This window comes from Camelina sativa, chromosome 4 (genome assembly GCF_030686135.1).
Source record: "Camelina sativa cultivar CO46 ecotype springtype chromosome 4, ASM3068613v1".
Taxonomy (NCBI): Eukaryota; Viridiplantae; Streptophyta; class Magnoliopsida; order Brassicales; family Brassicaceae; genus Camelina; species Camelina sativa.
Genome location: NC_141883.1, coordinates 23,056,067 through 23,077,518, shown reverse-complemented (window position 1 = coordinate 23,077,518; position 21,452 = coordinate 23,056,067). Strand labels below are relative to the sequence as shown.

General features: G+C 39.3%; 1 protein-coding gene, 1 non-coding gene and 2 pseudogenes across 2 annotated transcripts; 2 read left to right on the top strand and 2 right to left on the bottom strand.

Annotated features, from left to right (window-relative positions):
- Positions 1-1,819: 1,819 nt before the first annotated feature.
- LOC147946110 (blue copper protein-like) lies at positions 1,820-2,990 on the top strand (annotated as a pseudogene).
- Positions 2,991-3,391: 401 nt separating this feature from the next.
- On the bottom strand, positions 3,392-5,644 carry LOC104781195 (uncharacterized). The gene has a single exon (XM_010505801.3). The coding sequence runs from the start codon at positions 5,008-5,010 to the stop codon at positions 3,619-3,621; it is 1,392 nt and encodes a 463-aa protein (XP_010504103.1). The 5' UTR covers positions 5,011-5,644; the 3' UTR covers positions 3,392-3,618.
- Positions 5,645-7,123: 1,479 nt separating this feature from the next.
- Positions 7,124-21,411, top strand: LOC109132527 (tRNA nucleotidyltransferase cca2-like; annotated as a pseudogene).
- LOC147946109 (small nucleolar RNA R71) lies at positions 11,606-11,712 on the bottom strand. Its single transcript, XR_015597903.1, has one exon. It is a non-coding gene; the product is annotated as a small nucleolar RNA R71 (small nucleolar RNA).
- Positions 21,412-21,452: the final 41 nt, after the last annotated feature.

Below are 21,452 nucleotides of genomic sequence, written 5' to 3'. Positions count from 1 at the left end.
ATCTCATTAGTAGCTTCTCTAAACACTGCCTCACTGACCTTACTCACTCTAATATTACCACCAACATCATCAGGAGTTAAAACAGATTGAACATTATCTTTATTAGCACTTAGCCATACCTTATATGCCTTGCATGTCTTCTCAACATGTTTCCTTAGAGTAGAAGTTCCGGACTTGGTTGCACAACCCAATTCTCTTCCACAATAATTGCAACTACACATGTCTTTCTTCTTTTGGACTCTGGTGAAATGTTGCCAAACATACGACCTTTTCTTATTTTTTGCTTTACTAACTCCTTCAGCTTCTTTCCCTTTTTTCTTATGAGTCTTACCAGAACTAGGTGTCTCAACCTCATCATATGTCCCCTCTAATTCATCATCGTCAGTTTCACTTTCAACCTCCATCGGATCATTGTCTGTCCTTGTTCGATTATCACAAGACGCCATCTACATCAAACATTAAAAAAAAACCCTTTGTCAGAACTTAGAACTCAAAACTAAGAAGACAGAAACTCATAAACTAGAGCAATGACATGAGTTTACTAGATGAAACAACAAAGGGCAATGACATGAGCAATGACATGAGTTTACTAGATAAGACAGAAACTCAAGCATTACTACTCTCTATCTTATCTGTCTACAACTCTACAAAAAAAATTAACCAAATCAAATTACATATACAGAACTACACCAGAATATGATCACAACCCAGGTCCTCAACCCATAACTCGACCAAATCGAAGTACAAAGACAGCTATAATCTTGAACTCGACCAATTACATATACAGAACTCGAGCAAATCGAACAAATCGAAGTACATATACAGAACTACATCAGAATATCACAACCCCAACCCAGAACTTGACCAAATCGAAGTACATATACAACTATATGAACTCGACCAATCGAAGTACAAACTACAAAGTAAAGTAGTAAACCTTACCTCTGATTGGACTCTCGACAAAGCAGAAGGTGGAGGAGAAGGCACCCAGATCTTAGTTACGGTTTCCAGCTTTATGTTTTCAATATTATCTCGATGTTTCATATAAAGGATGGAAAAAAATTAAAAGAGAGAGTCGAGTATCGAGTATCGAAAAAGAAACTGAAAGGTTGATGGAATTGAATGGTAGAACACTAGAACCCTAAATCCCCTTTCTCTCTTAATTAAAATTTTCGGGTTTTCGGTTTACCCGTTCGGGTATCGGGTAAAACCCGAAACCAAACCGATACTCACGGGTCTACATATACAGGACCCAATCGGGTAAATGACAAAATCCGAATCCGAAATTCTCGGGTTTTTTCGGGTCGGTTCCAGTTCGGACCCTCGGATCCGGATTTTTTGCCCAGAACTAGGTAGTTGTATAAAATAAGATAAGTTTTTTAAATTAAATAAGAGAAATAAAACCTAATGAGTAGAAGATTGCAAAAAAGTTAATATATATGATTCGAAAAGGAACAACATACGTAGTATGATGTGTATACACACAAACAAATAAATTAGAACTTCGAATCATATATAGAAAAGGAAATAAAATAAACTTAATCTTAAGATAATTATAAGATTATTATTATATATATATATATATATATATTTGTAATTGTATAAAATAAGTTAAAATATTCTGTTACATTACACTTAAAAAACAAAACTAAAGCCTAAGCAGAAAAGGATTGGAAAAAGTTTCAAAATATATAGAGATAAAAAGAAAATAAACTAAACTTACTCCAAATAAGACAAGGATTATGATTAGGGATCGTGAAACTCTATAAATAGATAGAGCACATACGTGACTTCTTTTTTCACCTAACACATTCATCCATACTTCTTTCTCATTCAGCGAGCTGAGTTTAGAGATCTTTTTTCTTCTTCGTCCTATAATCCTATTCATACGATCGGAATCATGGTCACCAAGAAGATTTTTGGCTTCATGCTCGTGATCATGTTTCTCTTGAGTTGCACCTCGGCTAAACTATACACAGTCGGTGGTGACTATGGATGGACTATCAAGGACGACTCTTGGGCTGAACATAAGAAATTCCACGTCGGAGATTCCCTCGTCTTCGAGTACGATCAAAACATCAACGACGTCGCTCAAGTTTCCAGCGCCTTAGAGTATGATTCATGCAATTCTTCTTCTCTTAAAGTTGTTTACAACACCGGATATGATGTTGTAACCTTCAAGGAACCAGGACATCACTACTTCATCACCTCAAATCAATTTCAATGCCGCGTCTCGGGACTTAAATATGACGTTTTGTCGTCAATGACCTGTCACCTCCGATTCCTTCACCACCACCACCGAGCAAGGTCCATGAACCGTCACGTCCGGCTCCTCCACCATCACCAAGCAAGAACCATGGCCCTTCACGTCAGATTCCTCCTCCACCACCGACCATGAACATTGAACCGCCACGTCCGACTTCTCCGCCACCACCACCCCCGAGCAAGAGAGGAAAGATCTACAAGGTAGGTGATTCTAAAGGATGGAGCGTGTACAACAGTTACTACTATTACAGGTGGAGTAAAGATAGACAATTTGGTGTTGGAGATACTCTCTTTTTCCAATACAACAACAAACTCAACGACGTTAGAGAAATCAGCGATGATCTTGACTTCAGATCATGTGAACCAAATTCTACCGTAGCTGTGTACAAGACGGGACACGATCTCATTAAGCTCACCAAACCAGGAGTGCATTCTTTTGTAAGCTTAAAGACCGGTCTTTGTCAGGCTGGCATTAAGCTCCGAGTCACGGTGCAACCATCAACCGAAGACGTTACTTTGCCGGATGTTCCCAAGAGGCTCTCACCTATTAACCGCTGCAACAGGTGGCGGCCCTGGTTATGCATTTTCAGACCTCATCAGTAAGCATCCGAATTAGTTTAAGGGTTTTTGTTGGTGTTATTTAAGATTTTATTTTTCTTCTTTTTTTATTTGGTTTTCTTTTGTTAGTCGTTTAATGGTTGAAATACATTGCTTCGTTTATTTTTTTTCATATATTTTTCTTCAATTTTCGACGTCTCCATTTTGTTAGATTCTGAGCAGCAAGCCTAGTAAATCAGGAGATGCCTCAATGGATTAAATCAGTACCTGTTTATTTTTACTTTTTTCTATAATTATCGTGACACCAATAACGATTTAATATGCAATGTGTAGATCATGATTGACTCAGTACTTGTCTGCAATTTTTTTTTGATTATTGACATATATTTCCGCAATGTGTATATCGTGATTGATTCAATTCTTGTGAACTTATGGCTCCGGACGGGTAAAGATACTTCGATTAATGTAAAGACAGCCTGAGAGACAGAGAAATAGAATACTTTGGTACTATTAAGAGTTCAGGTCTTCTGATTATAAGTTCTATAAATAGAGCATCAAAACCAGTAGAAACACACACAACACAACAAACTTCATTGAAGCATACACAAAACAAAGTCCATACAGACGACAGCTTATTTAGGTAGAACCACAGAAGTGCTGGGTCGCTGGAGCAAACTTCTGTGGCTTTGCTCTATACATGAGCAAAGATTGTAGCAACAGTAAAAAAAAACATAACATCACCAACTTACCAAAGATCATAGTTTTTAGTTTTTAAAGCTCCATTTGTTGAGCTCATTAGTCTTCCCACCACTGATGGACAAAGACGCCACTGTTCCTGAGGCTTTTAAAGATACCACTGCAGTCGCTGTACCCTGTGCAGTTAAGAACCAATTCATCAACTGAGCAGATCGCTCCTGTCTTTATCAGCTCTGTGAGAAACTTCAGCTCAGCATCGCTTGTGTTCATCTTCAGAACCACAAAATCAGCGTAGCTAGCTGTTTCCTTGAACCATGCTAGAAAATCAAAGCTATCATCTTCCACAAAAGGTTCTTCTTGATCGGCTACTGTTTCTTTAGTTGCTACGAGTCCCGGATGATAGATGAAGGTTACCCCAGGGCTTTTGACATAAGAAGTCAAGATAGATGTGTTGTGATGCACAAAGTAGCTATTAAAAGCTTTCCTATCGATAGGGTACGATGGGAAGAACCAATCCGATCTAGCTTTAAGATGATCCGCTGCACCAATATCAATATAAACCAACCTCTTCCTAGAAGAGAGATCAATGAACTCAGGCAAGTAATGAATCCGTCTCTCGAAATCCAAACGCTTTTCCTCTAGAAGAGGCTCCAATAGTCCAATGTACTGTCGGTTGTTGAGAACAGAGGAGCACTCAGCCGGAAGGTCATGATGATGAGTTTGATCCAAGCGGAAACTATCTTCTCCATCTTTCTTGAATACAACCAAAACCTGTTCACCCAATGAAGCAACATGAACCACACTCGAGTTCTTCAGCAAAGAAGAAACAGGGGAAACTGATCTAACCAACCCGTTTGAGTCAGAGTCAGATCCACTAGTAGTACCAACAAGCATAGCCCCGGTTCCACCAGGTTTAAGTATACGCTCGATCTCATAAACAAGCGAAGCAGGGACAGTCAGTGTCTCAAGATCCATAGAAAACACAAAGCCAAAAGAAGCATCCTCGTAACGTAGCTCACTTGTGAACTTCCTATGCTTGAAAGCGAAAACAGGTGGTGACATGTAAGCCACACTAACATCAGAGATACCTTGTCGATTCATTGCAAGAACAGCTGAAACCGATCTCCGACCAATACAGAGAGCTTTAGAATCATTACTCAGCAGATTCATAACAGTAAGCTCTGTGACAACTTGAGTAGTCAGATCAATGTTGTCCTTACATTTCTCTGACTCCAAATAGTTCAAAACAGGTTTAAGGAACCTGTTGCCTGAGAAGAGGAACGGACCAAGAAACGCGAAGTTCACGGCGCACTCATCAACCTTACACGGCTGAGTATTATGACTATTATCATTCTCACCTTGGTAAGCTCCGCCGAGGATTCGTAAAACAGATACAACAGAGAAAGCGCAGACGATCACGAGGGCGCGTAAGATAACGCGCCGACGGAATGAGCTAGGCATCAGTTTCAGCTTTAGCACTCCAACGCCCATAAAGATCCGAGTAGTTTAAAAAAAAAACAAGATCCGAAGAGTTTGAATTTTGCAAGAGACGATTTTTAAAAAGCCAAGTTTTTAGGTGGGGAGAAGAGGAGAAGAAGAAGAGATTTTAGCGAGTGCAAAACCTGGAGGAGGTATGGTTTCCACCCACGAGGAGAACTATCGAATTTTGTAATCCAAACCAGACCCTTCTTGATTCACGTCTCTGTATCAGCAAAAGATCCATTTTTTTTTGTTGTTGTTTGTTTACCCAATTGATCGAACCATAGGCAAGTTCTTCGAGATCTATCTACATACTACAACGACAAAACTCTCTTCTCAATAAAAGATTGAACCTTTAAGAAAAATGCTGATTCGGGGATTAGGGTTTCGTAAGGTAAAGGTGGGGAATCTGAAGAGAGTTTTGGAAGTCGGAAGGAACGAGAGATCTGTGAATCTTCTTTAGAAGAGCTCTCAAGTGAAGTTAATAATAATAAAGTGACAACTGCGAAGGGACGAGGAAGAGAGAGATAAGTGGTGCTGACGTCATCATGCCACGTGGTTAGTTGTCATGCCTTCGTTGAGTTAAACTAAACTTTGATCTGATATGATAAGATACGGTAAAGTGTTTCGCAAATCCCAATGGATGGAGCCTGAATTATATAATCGGATTAGTTCCTAAATAATCATCGTTAATCTCATTGCAATTTTGTACTCCTTCTTTCTGTATCATAAATGTTGATGTTCTAGGATTTTTTTTTGGTATCAAAAAGGATGATTTCTTTAGTGCATTTAATGTATTATTATTCTTTAAATCAAATAACTAATTAATGTTTTTACCTTTATAATAAAATTAAAATTCATCTAAAATAAAATTCATAATCGTTTCAACCAGTGGAGATGGGACAAATAATTGCATGTTCGCATTTAGTATCTCCTAGTAATAAAGTCAAGCGATTTATTAGAATGTACATTACTCATTAAATAAATAAAAAGAGTATGGTTCGGAGAGTGAATCGAAATCCACCGACACTTGATGATATATTATACGCCATACGATTCTATTTTCGTTTGTATAAATAAATAAAAAATACTGGAAAGAATATTTCTAACAATTATTGGCTTTGTTTCCAGCTGTCTTGAATCTCTCTCGAGTGGTGCCTACCTACACATCAAATGCTTAAACTATGGAGAGAAGTAATCTCATCAATACAAATTTCATTTGCATACTCTTCAATAAAGCGAATCTTCCTCTCATATTTAACCACACATACGTGGAGTGGAGAAAGAAGGTTTTTCTTACGCATCTCTTATACACATGAGACTGCGACAAAATACTAGTAGATGATTGCTTTATGGTAATTGTCAAATAAGTAAAAGTGATAGTATCATTTATGTCGTCACGTCATAAGTTTAGAAGTGATTACGAGAGGAGTGGACGAAGCAATGAATATGCCAAAAAAATCGGTTGGTGAGAGAGTCTTCCCTTGATTTATCTCTTGTCGGTTGTGTCACGGTTCTTCTTCTTTTTTTCAATATATTCAGTTAATAGTGGACTCGAATATTATTAAAGAATTGTTGAAACAAATTCGTGTAAAGCTAGGAAAAGTATAAGGTAAGCATGTCAACAAAAATTACTAATTTTTAGTTAAATTAATGAGAAAATATAGTACTAATAAATGATATATTTGCACTTGTAGGAATTGCTTCTGCGTGTTGGATTGGGTTGCTGATTCGATTTGATTTTTTAGCTAAACTCACGAGAAAAAATGAAAAATATTCTACTAAATGATATATTTGATTTTTTTTTTGACAAATATTGATCCAAAGTTTAGTCCTTTAAACTTTTTTTTTTTATCTAGTACGAATCATGACGACAAATTTTTGTTACCTTTAAACTTTTTGTTTTATCAAGTGATCATGATTTGATAGGCAATTGCCAAAAAAGAATTAGGAAAAGTTTTGCTTTGCATATTTTTGGTTATTGTTAAGAGATCACTTTTTGCTTTCTACTCAAGTTTCTCATAACTCCGGTGTTCTTCTAGATTAAAAAGGCTTCGTTAATACTTAATAGTATTTGAAGGTTATTTATAGCTTTAATACGTTTCTGCTCCATCAGATGAGGACCATGGATCTGAAAGAGATCGTTCTCACTGAGAAGGAACGTGTAATATTTGATCTGCTTCTTCATGCCGTCCCCAACACACAACTTCGTGTCGTTGGTGGTTGGGTGCGCGACAAGCCTATGAGGCCCGCGACAAGCCTGAGGCAAGAATCTAATGATATTGATATCGCACTCGACAACATGCCCGTACATAGTTTTTCTTGTCATGTTCAATGACTATTTACGTTCACAAGAGAAGGATGAAGTTCAGGGCCGCATGATTGAGAGAGAACACCTGGACAATCAACACACTGAAGATGCGTCTTGACAATCAACACACTGAAGATGCGTCTTGATATAACCAGTGGATATATGCTGTGAATTTAATAATCCCTAAAGAGGACGCTTATAGGAGAGTACGCTTATAGGAGAGTCTTAACTATAAACAGCTTATTCTACAACGTCAACACTAGCTTAGTGGAAGATTTATACAGGAAGAGGCATTGATGATCTCAAGTGCACAAGAATTGTGAAACGACCCGATCCGTTTTTTTGTAATAATAATAATATAATTAAATACCCCATAATATTTAATGACAATCTAAAGATTAAACTAACACCAATTCAACATGCACAGCGGAATACAAACCAAATCAATTCTAAATTAATATAAATATCATATCAATTATAACCAATTAAAAATCATCAACCTAGCATACTTCTAACAAGATTCCAACAATAAAATAACATAAACAATAATACAACCGAGATCCTAGATCATCCTTCTCCTCATCGCCATGATTCCACGCTACACATTACCTGCACCACAAACACAATGAGATGCGTGAGTATTACCAGAAATACTCAGTGAGAGGATCCTCCCATCTACGAGCTATACACACAAGCAAATCAAGAGTACAACCGCAAATAAAACATAACAAACCAGCCATTAAACTGAACACTCAATAACACATTCACCATACCTACACATTATCACACAAAACAAGTTATACAACCCAATCGCTTAGATAAGCTCATGGTCACGCACTCACCTTAACAAGTGATTCACGAAAATAACAACAATCAAAAGAGAGGCTCTCCAATATCCAAGAACAACCAAACTCGCTCCTACAACCAATCACAACAATAAACAAACATTGAAAACAAACTGCCAGAAAAATCAGAAAAGAACAACCTCACAAGTGAAACCACAAAATCAAAACGAACCGTTAACTTTCTAATCCCTCCGGTGAAAAGCAAGGTCTATATGTCCCGCAGCTTCCCACAAAATTTCAGCACGATCAGATCTCAGATGAAACCGCAATCGGTCCCCAAAACACCTGATGGTCTCAATCCGCGACTGAGACAAAACACCCCACGTAACTTTCGAAACGTTTTGAGTAATCGGATATTCCTTCTCCCAAACCCTGACAGTTCTGTTTCTCTCATTACTCTAAAGAAAAAGCTTCATCTCCTTCTCTTCCTCTTTTACACTAAACAACCAAGAGTTCTCTCTCTCAAAACAATGTCGACAATAGCAAAAACAGGAGAGGAGGCGTCCTCTTATTAACAAAAAGGGGTTTTGGTTTAATTATAATAAACCATGATTTAATTAGATTAAGCCAAGATTTATTTAAACCAGAATTAATTAAACCATCATTTGATTTAATTAATAAATCGACCAGCTTAGTAAACCAACCGCAAATTAAACCGACTTCACTCCAATTCACGATATAAACTTCCATATTTCATATTTTTCGGGGCACGGGAGTTATAATTCTCCCCCACCAACAAGGATTCGTCCTCGAATCCCGCAACACTGTCCATCCGCCAAGGACCTTCATGCAACCGTCACCACGACCCACACAACCTCCAACAAGACTCAACAATGTCAGCCAAAGTTTCTTGTGCAACTGTCGCAACAGCCCGCACATTTCCGTGACCCAATGGTCCACACAACCTTGACTCCACCGGTCAGCAAAGTCCTGACCCCACTGGTAAATCCAAACCATACTCTCCCAATCATCACCACTCTGGCCCCCTGACCAGCATACACCTGACCCTCCCGGTCAACACACAGAAACACCGAGATTGAACCCCCATCAACCCCGAGATCCGCATCCGATCCCAACCGGACACCTGAGCTTGAACACCCATCAATCTCATAAATTCACATCTGGTTACCATGCTTATCCCCACGTCCTTGACACTTTTGCCACCAACTCATCTGCTCTTAGGTCGCAACCTTCAAGCCATACCGATCACACTCTCAGACCCCCCGTCTTTGAGCCATACCGTCTCACCCTCGGGTCGTCACCCTCGAGATCTCGATACCAGGAGAACCCCCATCTCCTCTGCCACTCTCAGGACCGCAGTCCCTCGAGCTATCGGAATCTAGAGAACCCCCCGTCTCCTCAGGAGAACCCCCATCTCCTCATGAGTTGTTCAGGATCCCCCGTCCCAATAGCAAACGGTCATAACGTCTATAAGCATTTCACCAACCGGGACCACCCCCCGTGATCAGCATAGAACATCTCAATGTCCTACTGATATGTTACAGTTTTGACTCACTTTGACCCTGTTTATTTGATAGTTTTGTAGTTGTTTGAGTCCTTTTCAGGTTATAATAAGAGGCTAGGAAGCTAAAAGCAAGGATTGGAACAGCAGGAGCAATCAGAGCAGAAAGGAGTTGAATTTTAGCAGAAAAGCTGATTTTAGACCCAGGAGCACATGCTCCCGATTTCCGAGCACATGCTCCCAACTCTACGGATTCATGACGACACGTGGCAAGCATCTAGGCGCCGATTCCCTGCCTAATTCCCCTTATTTTGGGCGATCCTTTGTGAGAGAAAGAGAGAGGATATCGATTTTTAATAGGGAGATTTGATTTGGATTCTTTCCTTATTTTTCTCTACTTGTATGCTATTTAACCTAGGGTTTTTAGGAGAGAAAATATACTTTTCTTTTTGGTTTTTGAGCGACGTTTTGTGAGGGAGAGGAAGAGCGGCCACCTTGTGAAGCATACTCTGAACCCTTTTTATTTTTATGTCATTGAATTTCTCATCTTTTGCTATGATTCATTTCTCTATGTCTGAGTAGTTTTCTTTGCTAGATTAGGGGGTTTCAAGGGGGTTTCATGGGTTAGCAACATAACACAAATAGGGCTTTATATAATCGATTGTCTTCACTATTGTTAGTCTTAATGCTTAGGTTGATTTGATCACCCAATCTATGATTCTAGGTTTATCTATTCATCAAAAGTGTAATAGGTTGCTAGAAAAGACATTAGTGGGCAAATTATCCTAGACCTGCGAAAGTTGATGTGTAGGTGATTTGTGAACTTATCATTCCTGTTCTTTAATGCTTGTCTGCGATTCTGGGCTCAAACGACAGTTTAGGGTTTATGGACCGCCGAGCATGTGCTCCGGATGTCTGAGCACGTGCTCCGCGTTTCCGCACAGAATCGATCAGATAGAGTTATTGATGCCACGACAGTGGATCAGTTTATATTTATGTTTGAGTTCTAGACTGGTACTTAATCTATGCCCTGAATAGTTGTTTGGTTGCTATCTCTGAAATTTCCAAGAATTACCCCTGATCTAGTGTTTTGTTTATTGCCTTTTTATACCGTTTTAATCGCTTAATTGTTACCAAAAACCAACTTTGAATTGTCTTAGCTTGAAATTGAACCAATAGAACCATAGAGTAAAACTTGGTCTTCGTGGGATTCGACCCCTAAGTACTACTTCTTTGTTGTGCACTTGCAGTAGGAAAATAGGGTTTAAAACTCTGTGTATCAAGTTTTTGGCGCCGTTGCCGGGGACCAAAATTTTACCTTTGGTTTTCGGCGAAATTACTAGACTAAGACCTTACTGATTTGTCTTTCTGCTTCTTCTTTGCGTGTGTTTCAGGTGCATGTCAAGAAGATCTACAAGAAGAAACAACACCGAAGAACTAGTTGCCTTGTCAGCCGCCGAGCTCGCTTTGGCAGAAAGAACAAACCGCAAGAACAGAAAGTTTCAATCCGTCAACATGGGTGACAACAGAAACAATGAGGATATGGCTGCCGAGTTGCAGCAACTTCGACAACAGTTGGGGCAGTTGCTCCGTGCTCAACACGAGAGAGCCGCGCCGCCACAACCGTCCATTGGGGACAAGGATAACCCGCATGTGTCCTACACCAATCGAGCGGCGATTGTTCCTCCTACCAATCCGAACCAAGATTTTGAGATCAAGCCACAGATGATCTCTCTAGTGAAGCAACACCTATTTCACGGTCTCCCAGCTGAGATTCCGATGGACCACATCGAGAATTTTGAGGAGATATGTAGCACCACTGGTTCAAATGGGATACCGCCAGGCTTCCTGAAGTGCAAGCTCTTTCCTTTCTCTCTTGCGGATAGAGCTTCACGTTGGCTGAAGTCATTGCCACCTGGGTCTCTGACATCATGGGAACAGTGTAGGTCTGCGTTTCTGGACCATTTCTACACCAAGGCTAAGACCGCTGCCCTCAGGAACAAGATTTCATCGTTCCAACAGCACACTGGAGAAGCCTTCTGCGAGGCTTGGGAGAGGTACAAAGAGTACCGTAGAGAGTGTCCGCACCATGGATTCAGTGATGAACAGATTCTAGGCATTTTTTATGATGGAGTTAACTGGGACTACAGAAACGTTCTCAACTCGGCCAGCAATGGGGATTTTATGACAAAGTCTAAGGAAGGAGCATATCAGTTGATTGAGAACCTAGTTGCAAGCTCCAGCAACAAGGCCCCTGAGTATGACAGGTCCGTGAAGGTCAACAGTGTCGATACGCAAAAGATTGATGAGTTGACAGCCAAGGTGAACCTTCTTCTGAAGGGGAGCCAGAAAACTGTCCATTTTGTCGATGAGACCGCAGTCATGCCGCTAGCTCAGGAGATTTGTGATGGAGAGGATGACACGATGGAGGTTAATTATGTGAGTGGGCAAGGTTTTGTGCAGAATAGGAGTTTCAACCCAAACTACAGAAGCCATCCAAATTTGTCCTATAGAAGCACCAACGTGGAGAACCCTCATGATCAGGTGTATCCGCAGCAAGGAGCTCAGAATCAGATGGGTTATCAGGAAACCTTCTCAAACAACTTCCAAGGCAAACAGTTTGTGCCCACTCAAAATCGTTTCCAAGGGGGGAACCAGCATGCATATACAAGCGCTCAGCAAGCACTGCCTTACACTAACCAGCAGTTGGGACCTACATCTGCTAGCAGCTCTCAGGATGAGCTGAAAAACATGATGCAACAACTCTTGGTGAATCAACAAAAAGCTTCAGTGGAAATCAACGCTAAGGTCGATACCATGTACAATGACCTTAATGGGAAGTATGAGGCAGTAATGTCACATGTGAAGAAGCTTGATGTTCAGGTTGCACAGACTGCTGAAGCCGTGAAAAGAACTCTTGGGACTCTGCCCGGAAAAGGGGAAGCAAACCCGCGGAACGAGTATGTCTATGCGATTGAGCTAAGGGGAGAAAAGAAGTTACCCCCTAGAGAAGCACCATCCGCTAGGATTGACAAGGGCAAGGGTATTGCTGAAGAATACCTTCCTCAACATACTGCTGAGACTCCATCGTTGAGTCAAAAAGAAGCCGAAGCATCCGGCGAGCATGTGCTCCCATCCAGCGAGCACGTGCTCCCGACTCCCGATCAGACCGTTCCAACTGAGGTACCTCCTGCACGCGTGTACACCCCTAGGGTTCCTTACCCTGTTCCTCCTAAGAAATCTCGCAAGGATTTGGAGGATGCAAAGTGCAAGGAGATGTTGAGAGAATTGACGGTAAAACTACCCCTAGCTGAAGCTGTTCAGATGATACCTGCTTTGAAGAGATATGTGAAAGGGTTGGTTTCTGGGAGAGTGTCAGAGGAAGAGAACGTGATGATGGTTTCAAGAGAGTGCAGTGCTGTGCTGCAAAACAAAGTGCTAAAGAAGAGAGATGATCCAGGGCGATTTGTCTTATCCGTGAGAATCGGTAAAACGATTTTTGCAAACTCCCTCTGTGATCTAGGTTCTAGTGTGAACCTTATGCCATATTCAGTGGCTAAAAGGCTGGGATACACGAAGTTCAAGTCTACACGGATTTCGTTAGTATTCACGGATAGATCCACCAAGCGCCCCATAGGAGTGTTGGAGAATTTACATGTCCAGATAGGGGACACGCTTATACCAGCAGACTTTGTGGTTCTGGAACTTGAAGAAGAACCACGTGACCCCCTGATCTTAGGTAGATCATTCTTATGCACAGCTGGTGCGATTATAGATGTGCAAGGGGGAGCGATCGATCTCCAGCAGGGGGATATGATTGCAAGGTTTGAGATGAATAAGCTGCTCAAGAAACCTATGATAGATGGTCAGACTTTTGTGGTTGATGATGGTTCAGAGGTTGCACATGAGGTTACCGATGAAGTTCTCACTCTCGACCCGTTGGAGGTTGCCTTGACAAAGGCAGAAGGAATGTTGGAAGAAGATGCGGAGCACATGCTCGCAGGACGTGAGCAACCCGATGCACATGGTCGGCAAACTGAGAAAAAAAGAAAAAAAGATGCGGAGCACATGCTCGCAGGATGCGAGCAACCCGATGCACATGCTCGGCAAACTAAAAACAAAAGAAGAAAAAGAAAAGAGCGATTGGGCCAGGTAAGTTTAATGAATTTCAGGCCCATGCCCACCGGGCCCAGACCGATTTCAGTGATTTTTGAGACTAGATTGCTTTATTATCCACCACGTCGGACGCGCCGCCTTGCCCGTTCGGAGAGCGAGAGCCCAGACAATTCCGACGCCTGATCACGGTTACACACACCATCATTGTCCTATCCGCCTTATTTTTTTTTCATTTTTGTTGTTATCTTTATTTTTCTTCTTGTCTAGGTCTCTTTTTGGCTTATTTTCACACCGGAGACGGTGTGAAGTAAGTCCGGGGGAGGGTCACCTATGACCTTTGTTTTCTTTATTTTTCTTTTTATTGAGTCAGTTTGTCATGTGAGTCGAACCAAAACTTGTGGGAATTAGGACCGAAATCCGTGATGTTTTTAACCATTTGTGAGTTTGACCGTTTTTCCTAGTGACCATTGTTGCAGAACTAAGAGTACAGAGACGAGCTAATACCTCTTCACATTCGGACCCTTCTCCTGGCCAGAAAAGCTTCATCCCATTAAGGTTTCACCGGAAAGACTTAGACTCTACTTTATTGGAACCTAACCGGATTTAAATTCTTCTCGTTTTGGGCATTAGGATAGGGAACGTGTCACATATTCAGGACTTCTTATTCATTTTGCCAATCTTGCTGATCCTGAATAGCTAGCTCATTTTAAGTTAGTACCCACCCCGAGCCTAACCTCTTTTCAAACCACTTGCACTTGTATTTTTGTTTTCTCATTCTGTGCAGCTATGTGCAAAACGGTCGGGGAGAGCAGGACTGACACAATCTCTAACTCGCTCTTGCTGGAGAACCAAAGAGGAAAGAGCCGGACGGACAGAGCACATGCTCCAACCCAGCGAGCACCTGCTCCGAAATTATATACATCCGAGTCCGCGAGTTGTTTTGAGCAGAGAGAGAGCCTAGGATACGGTCCGCATGCTCCAGGGGCAATATCAGAAGAAGATCCCCCATCATCCTTCATTCCAAAAAAAAAAAAAAAAAAAAAAAAAAAAAAAAAAACGTTTAAGGATGATGGAAAGGGACCAGAGCTAGTGTTACACACCCCCGAGCATGCGTTGTAACCTGAGGAGAAAAGAGAGGCTGAGTTTGAGAAGATAAGAAGAGGAGAGCGATTAGAGGTTGTGGACATCAATGAGTCCACTCTCCCTTACCATTTTGTGCGATATCCTGCATCTCTTTCGAAGTAATGGTAACCCTAAACACTCTATAGCTCCACCATTAAAACAGCCTTTTATCTACCAAGCCTCGATTTCACTAGCTTAATGCCCGTAATGAGAAGCTCACGCCAATTTTAATTGAATGTAAAGAGTCTATGTCTGGAAAGTGATCTTTTTCTGGGTTTGATTGCCAATTATGGTTCTGGTTTTGGAGATGTTTGCTGGAGAAGTTTTTGGTATAGCTTGTTCTAACACATGTGGTCTGCAGGTCATGGTCTACTCACGGTTTTTGAGATTTTTGCGAGTTCCCACCTTGGCTCTCTTGGCGCTTGGTTTGAGTTTGTTTGAGGACAAACAAAGATCTAAGTCCGGGGGAGTTGATAGGTTACGGTTTTGACTCACTTTGACCCTGTTTATTTGATAGTTTTGTAGTTGTTTGAGTCCTTTTCAGGTTATAATAAGAGGCTAGAAAGCTAAAAGCAAGGATTGGAACAGCAGGAGCAATCGGAGCAGAAAGGAGTTGAATTTTAGCAGAAAAGCTGATTTTAGACCCAGGAGCACATGCTCCCGATTTCCGAGCACATGCTCCCAACTCTACGGATTCATGACGACATGTGGCAAGCATCTAGGCGCCGATTCCCTGCCTAATTCCCCTTATTTTGGGCGATCCTTTGTGAGAGAAAGAGAGAGGATATCGATTTTTAATAGGGAGATTTGATTTGGATTCTTTCCTTATTTTTCTCTACTTGTATGCTATTTAACCTAGGGTTTTTAGGAGAGAAAATATACTTTTCTTTTTGGTTTTTGAGCGACGTTTTGTGAGGGAGAGGAAGAGCGGCCACCTTGTGAAGCATACTCTGAACCCTTTTTATTTTTATGTCATTGAATTTCTCATCTTTTGCTATGATTCATTTCTCTATGTCTGAGTAGTTTTCTTTGCTAGATTAGGGGGTTTCAAGGGGGTTTCATGGGTTAGCAACAGAACACAAATAGGGCTTTATATAATCGATTGTCTTCACTATTGTTAGTCTTAATGCTTAGGTTGATTTGATCACCCAATCTATGATTCTAGGTTTATCTATTCATCAAAAGTGTAATAGGTTGCTAGAAAAGACATTAGTGGGCAAATTATCCTAGACCTGCGAAAGTTGATGTGTAGGTGATTTGTGAACTTATCATTCCTGTTCTTTAATGCTTGTCTGCGATTCTGGGCTCAAACGACAGTTTAGGGTTTATGGACCGCCGAGCATGTGCTCCGGATGTCTGAGCACGTGCTCCGCGTTTCCGCACAGAATCGATCAGATAGAGTTATTGATGCCACGACAGTGGATCAGTTTATATTTATGTTTGAGTTCTAGACTGGTACTTAATCTATGCCCTGAATAGTTGTTTGGTTGCTATCTCTGAAATTTCCAAGAATTACCCATGATCTAGTGTTTTGTTTATTGCCTTTTTATACCGTTTTAATCGCTTAATTGTTACCAAAAACCAACTTTGAATTGTCTTAGCTTGAAATTGAACCAATAGAACCATAGAGTAAAACTTGGTCTTCGTGGGATTCGACCCCTAAGTACTACTTCTTTGCTGTGCACTTGCAGTAGGAAAATAGGGTTTAAAACTCTGTGTATCACCTACCAACACCATACTCTCTCCCAGAATAACACAACCGCCATGGCCACCCCCAGACCTCACTACAAACATCCAAAACATTTTGGTGTTCACACACACCCTTTCCAAAAATAGCTTTTCCGCTTGGCAATTATCCACAGCAAATCATCAATACGAGCGTAATAAAACAAACAAGTACAATACGTTCGCATATTCTGATTCACCGAATCAAATGCTTTGCAAGCCGCACTTTCCATAAATAGGTAAGCTTTAACTATTCATAAAACTTCCTATTTTTAGAACCCTCATATTCTCTTAACACCGTGACACCACCAATCAAAACAAAAATCCTTGAGAACTGATCATCTCAACTGTGACCACTCCACAGGTCAACCTCTACACAATCCCGCCACTCCAGGCATTTCACATCTCCTTTCCAAAAATAGACAAGTCCTAACTATCTATAGACCTTTCTATTTATGGAAACTTTCTATTTCTAGAAACTTTCTATTTATGGCAACTTTCTATTTATGGCAACTTTCTATTTATGTAAACTTTCCATTTATAGAACTCCCGGGCTATTTCCTTTCCACATGACCCACGAGTCAAAAATCCAAACGAACTTTATTTGCAAAACATCTAAACCCACAATTCACCGCCCATGGTATTTTTCCGATACCGGCGTGATCTACCACTTTCCAACAACTTCTCAATAGCCGACTGCACCTTCCGCACATAAGCTAAAAACACCACACAACAAACCACACATAAAACTACTTACTGTGGAATCTCATTGAAGGCTCGAAGAGGATGATACTAGGACTCCATACCACACACAAATTGACTAACTACTCATAATCAATTCCATCACACAACATCACAAATCAAGCAACAGGAAAATAATTCACCCAATTAAATTACTAACCGCTCTAACCATCCACTTAATCATCCTAGAACTGTAAGGGCTCTGATACCAAACTGGAACGACCCGTCCCATTTTTTTTTTTGCAATAATAATAATATAATTAAATACCCATAATATTTAATTACAACCCAAACAATAAACCAACAATAATTCAACATGCACAGCGGAATACAAACCAAACCAATTCTAAATTAATATAAATATCATATCATTTATAACCAATTAAAAATCACCAACCTATCATACTTCTAACAAGGTTCCAACAATAAAATAACACTAGATTTTAACCCGCAGTACACCGCGAGACAATGTTTTTTAAAATAATAACATTTTCAGTTTTTTTTTGTTTTTTTATATTTAGTTTGTTTTGTTTAATTAAATAATAATTTTGTTTGGATTGTCAATTATTAGGGGTGGGCAAAAAAACCGAAATCCAAAAAACCGAACCGAACCAAACCGAAATAAATGGTTTGGTTTGGTTATGGTTAAATCTAAAAATCCATTTGGTTTTTAATTTAATTAACCATTTGGTTTAGGTTTGGTCTAGTTAAAAACCGTAAAACCGAATGGTCTTTTTGGTTTTTTATAAAAATTTAGGATAATTAGATATAATTAGTTTTTTCAACTTATAAATTTATATTGTATAACAATATCAATAATTTTTTTCTTTATTGGGCTTATAGTTATTGATCTCCAAGTTTTTTTTTTGGTTTTTTTTTGTGGTTTTCTTTTTCAATAGCCTTTACTTTTTAAAAGTTTAAATTTCAATTAAGTATTTGGGTTTACAAAACTATATTTGGATTCTTTTTTTTTGAATTATGTTTAGGTTTTACTTTTATGATTATTTTTTAGTTATGTATCAACTATCTATTTTTTAAAGTATGGAGTAACCGTTAAAACCGGGACCAAACCGAAACCAAACCAAACCATTATACGTATGGTTTTTATATGGTTTCATTTTTGATAAAACCAAAAAAACCATAAACTAAAAAAACCGAACTGTAACCAAACCAAATTACATATGGTTTCTATATGGTTCAATTTTTATAAAAGTAAAAAAACCGTAAACCAAAAAAACTGAACCGAAAAACCGAACGCCCACCAATTAGAACAATAATAGGGGACATAAATACATAAATATGTAATTTATATGCTATTGTCGGATTAAGTCACAATTTTACCAATGATTTAATTGTTTTACAAAATTTTAGTTAAATTACCCTGATTTAATATGTCTAATATTCTTATATTAGTGGTATTGACCAAATAATTAAAGGAATATTTAACCCGTGTTTCAAAACCGAATTAATAATATTTTATATTTATACTAATGTTAATTCAAGTCGTCATATTAATAACATGTTCCGCTATATAACAACAAACCATCATATTGGTGGTTTAACCCGTGTTTCAAAACCGTCATATTAGTGGTTTTGGTTGTGTGTTGTGTTTCGTTTGTGAAGTTGATATTTATACATGGAAAATGTTTGATGAGCAAGGAGTTCACGATCCGTCGTAATAAAATAGAGATTTTAGTGTTTTCCTATTTGAGTTGATAACATTATCGCAAAACAATATTCAGTTTTTTAACACGGTATATATTATATTAAATGTTTTTCTTGATGCTAAAATTAAATATACCTGATTATTGAGTTTCTAAAGTTGGGTTCTCATTTTTATGAACTTTATTAACGTTATAATAATTATTGCGATTGTAATCATTTTGTTACTTAAACTCGGCAGTGTCATTTAAATTTAATAGATCATACAGTCTCTAAAGATCTATTAAAATAGGTTTGGAGATTTTTATGGGATTAAAAATTTAATGCGTAGAGTTGTTTTTGGATAAATCGAAATGTATAGATGTTGTCAAGCTATTTATGGCAATAAATGTATCAAATTAGGTCGATTTAAATAGTTCCATTAAATGAGTTTTCAGGAATTGTTATTTTAGGAAAATAGTTAAGGGTTAATGTTGTAAATAAAACAAATTAAATAACTAAAACTTCAAGGGCATAACACAAAATGTACTTCAAAAATAATAATATAGATAAACAATAATACAATCGAGATCCTAGATCGTCCTCCCCCTCATCGCCATGATTCCACGCTACACATTACCTGCACCACAAACACAATGAGATGCGTGAGTATTACCAGAAATACTCAGTGAGAGGATCCTCCCATCTACGAGCTATACACACAAGCAAATCAAGAGTACAACCGCAAATAAAACATAACAAACCAGCCATTAAACTGAACACTCAATAACACATTCACCATACCTACACATTATCACACAAAACAAGTTATACAACCCAATCGCTTAGATAAGCTCATGGTCACGCACTCACCTTAACAAGTGATTCACGAAAATAACAACAATCAAAAGAGAGGCTCTCCAATATCCAAGAACAACCAAACTCGCTCCTACAACCAATCACAACAATAAACAAACATTGAAAACAAACTGCCAGAAAAATCAGAAAAGAACAACCTCACAAGTGAAACCACAAAATCAAAACGAACCGTTAACTTTCTAATCCCTCCGGTGAAAAGCAAGGTCTATATGTCCCGCAGCTTCCCACAAAATTTCAGCACGATCAGATCTCAGATGAAACCGCAATCGGTCCCCAAAACACCTGATGGTCTCAATCCGCGACTGAGACAAAACACCCCACGTAACTTTCGAAACGTTTTGAGTAATCGGATATTCCTTCTCCCAAACCCTGACAGTTCTGTTTCTCTCATTACTCTAAAGAAAAAGCTTCATCTCCTTCTCTTCCTCTTTTACACTAAACAACCAAGAGTTCTCTCTCTCAAAACAATGTCGACAATAGCAAAAACAGGAGAGGAGGCGTCTTCTTATTAACATAAAGGGTTTTTGGTTTAATTATAATAAACTATGATTTAATTAGATTAAGCCAAGATTTATTTAAACCAGAATTAATTAAACCATCATTTGATTTAATTAATAAATCGACCAGTTTAGTAAACCAACCGCAAATTAAACCGACTTCACTCCAATTCTCGATATAAACTTCCATATTTCATATTTTTCGGGGCACGGGCGTTACAAATTGTCACTCCATTGCGTGCACAAACTACTGTTATGGATGATCCTTTGCGAGTTCTTCGGGCGATTGGATTAGCTGCAAGGTATGGTTTTACTCTGGATGTAGAATTAAAAGAAGCTGCTTCAAATGAGGAAGTTAAGGTAACTCTTGTAAAAGTCAGTAAAGAGCGGACTGGAAACGAAATCGATTTGATGATATCCGGGAACAGACCAGTTTCAGCGCTAACTTATCTCTTGAAACTACTTAACATTGTATTTGCTATTCCCTCTTCATCCTCCGAGCCTGAACCATATGAGACATGTGGCCGAGCCTACGTGGAACACCAGGGCTCGTTAACTTCAGTGGTGAACAAAGAAGGCTTGCTCTGTATGTGGCTCTGTTTCTCCCGTTTAGGGAAATATTTTACAAGGATGATATAACGGGAATGTGGTTCCCGTTGTCGACTACATATTCAAAGTCTCCATGAAGCGGAAGAGCAGTGACGCTGAAACAATTGTTCATATACACCGTGCCGCAGAGAGATTCCTACCGTTGATTCTTCCACTTTGAAAAATGACGACGTACAACTTGATGATCCAGAGGTCCCGGCTACATTGGACTAATAGTACTCACATGGTTTCTTCTACGCGATATTAAAGACTTGTGGCGTGTTGCCGTTTTAACATCACTATTGCTGTTGCGGGAATAACCTGGATTATGAACTTGAGAAGAAACGAAACATTTATCTAAACATTGAAGACAGCATTATTCAGGATCTGGATCTTGATGGCATTTATCTAAAGATAATAATGCTGTCTTCAATGCATCAAAGCTCTAAAACTCGAAAACAAAGGAAGAGGACCCATCATCCGTGAATGGCAACATAAATTGTTGACATGGCAGCTAGCTTACCCCA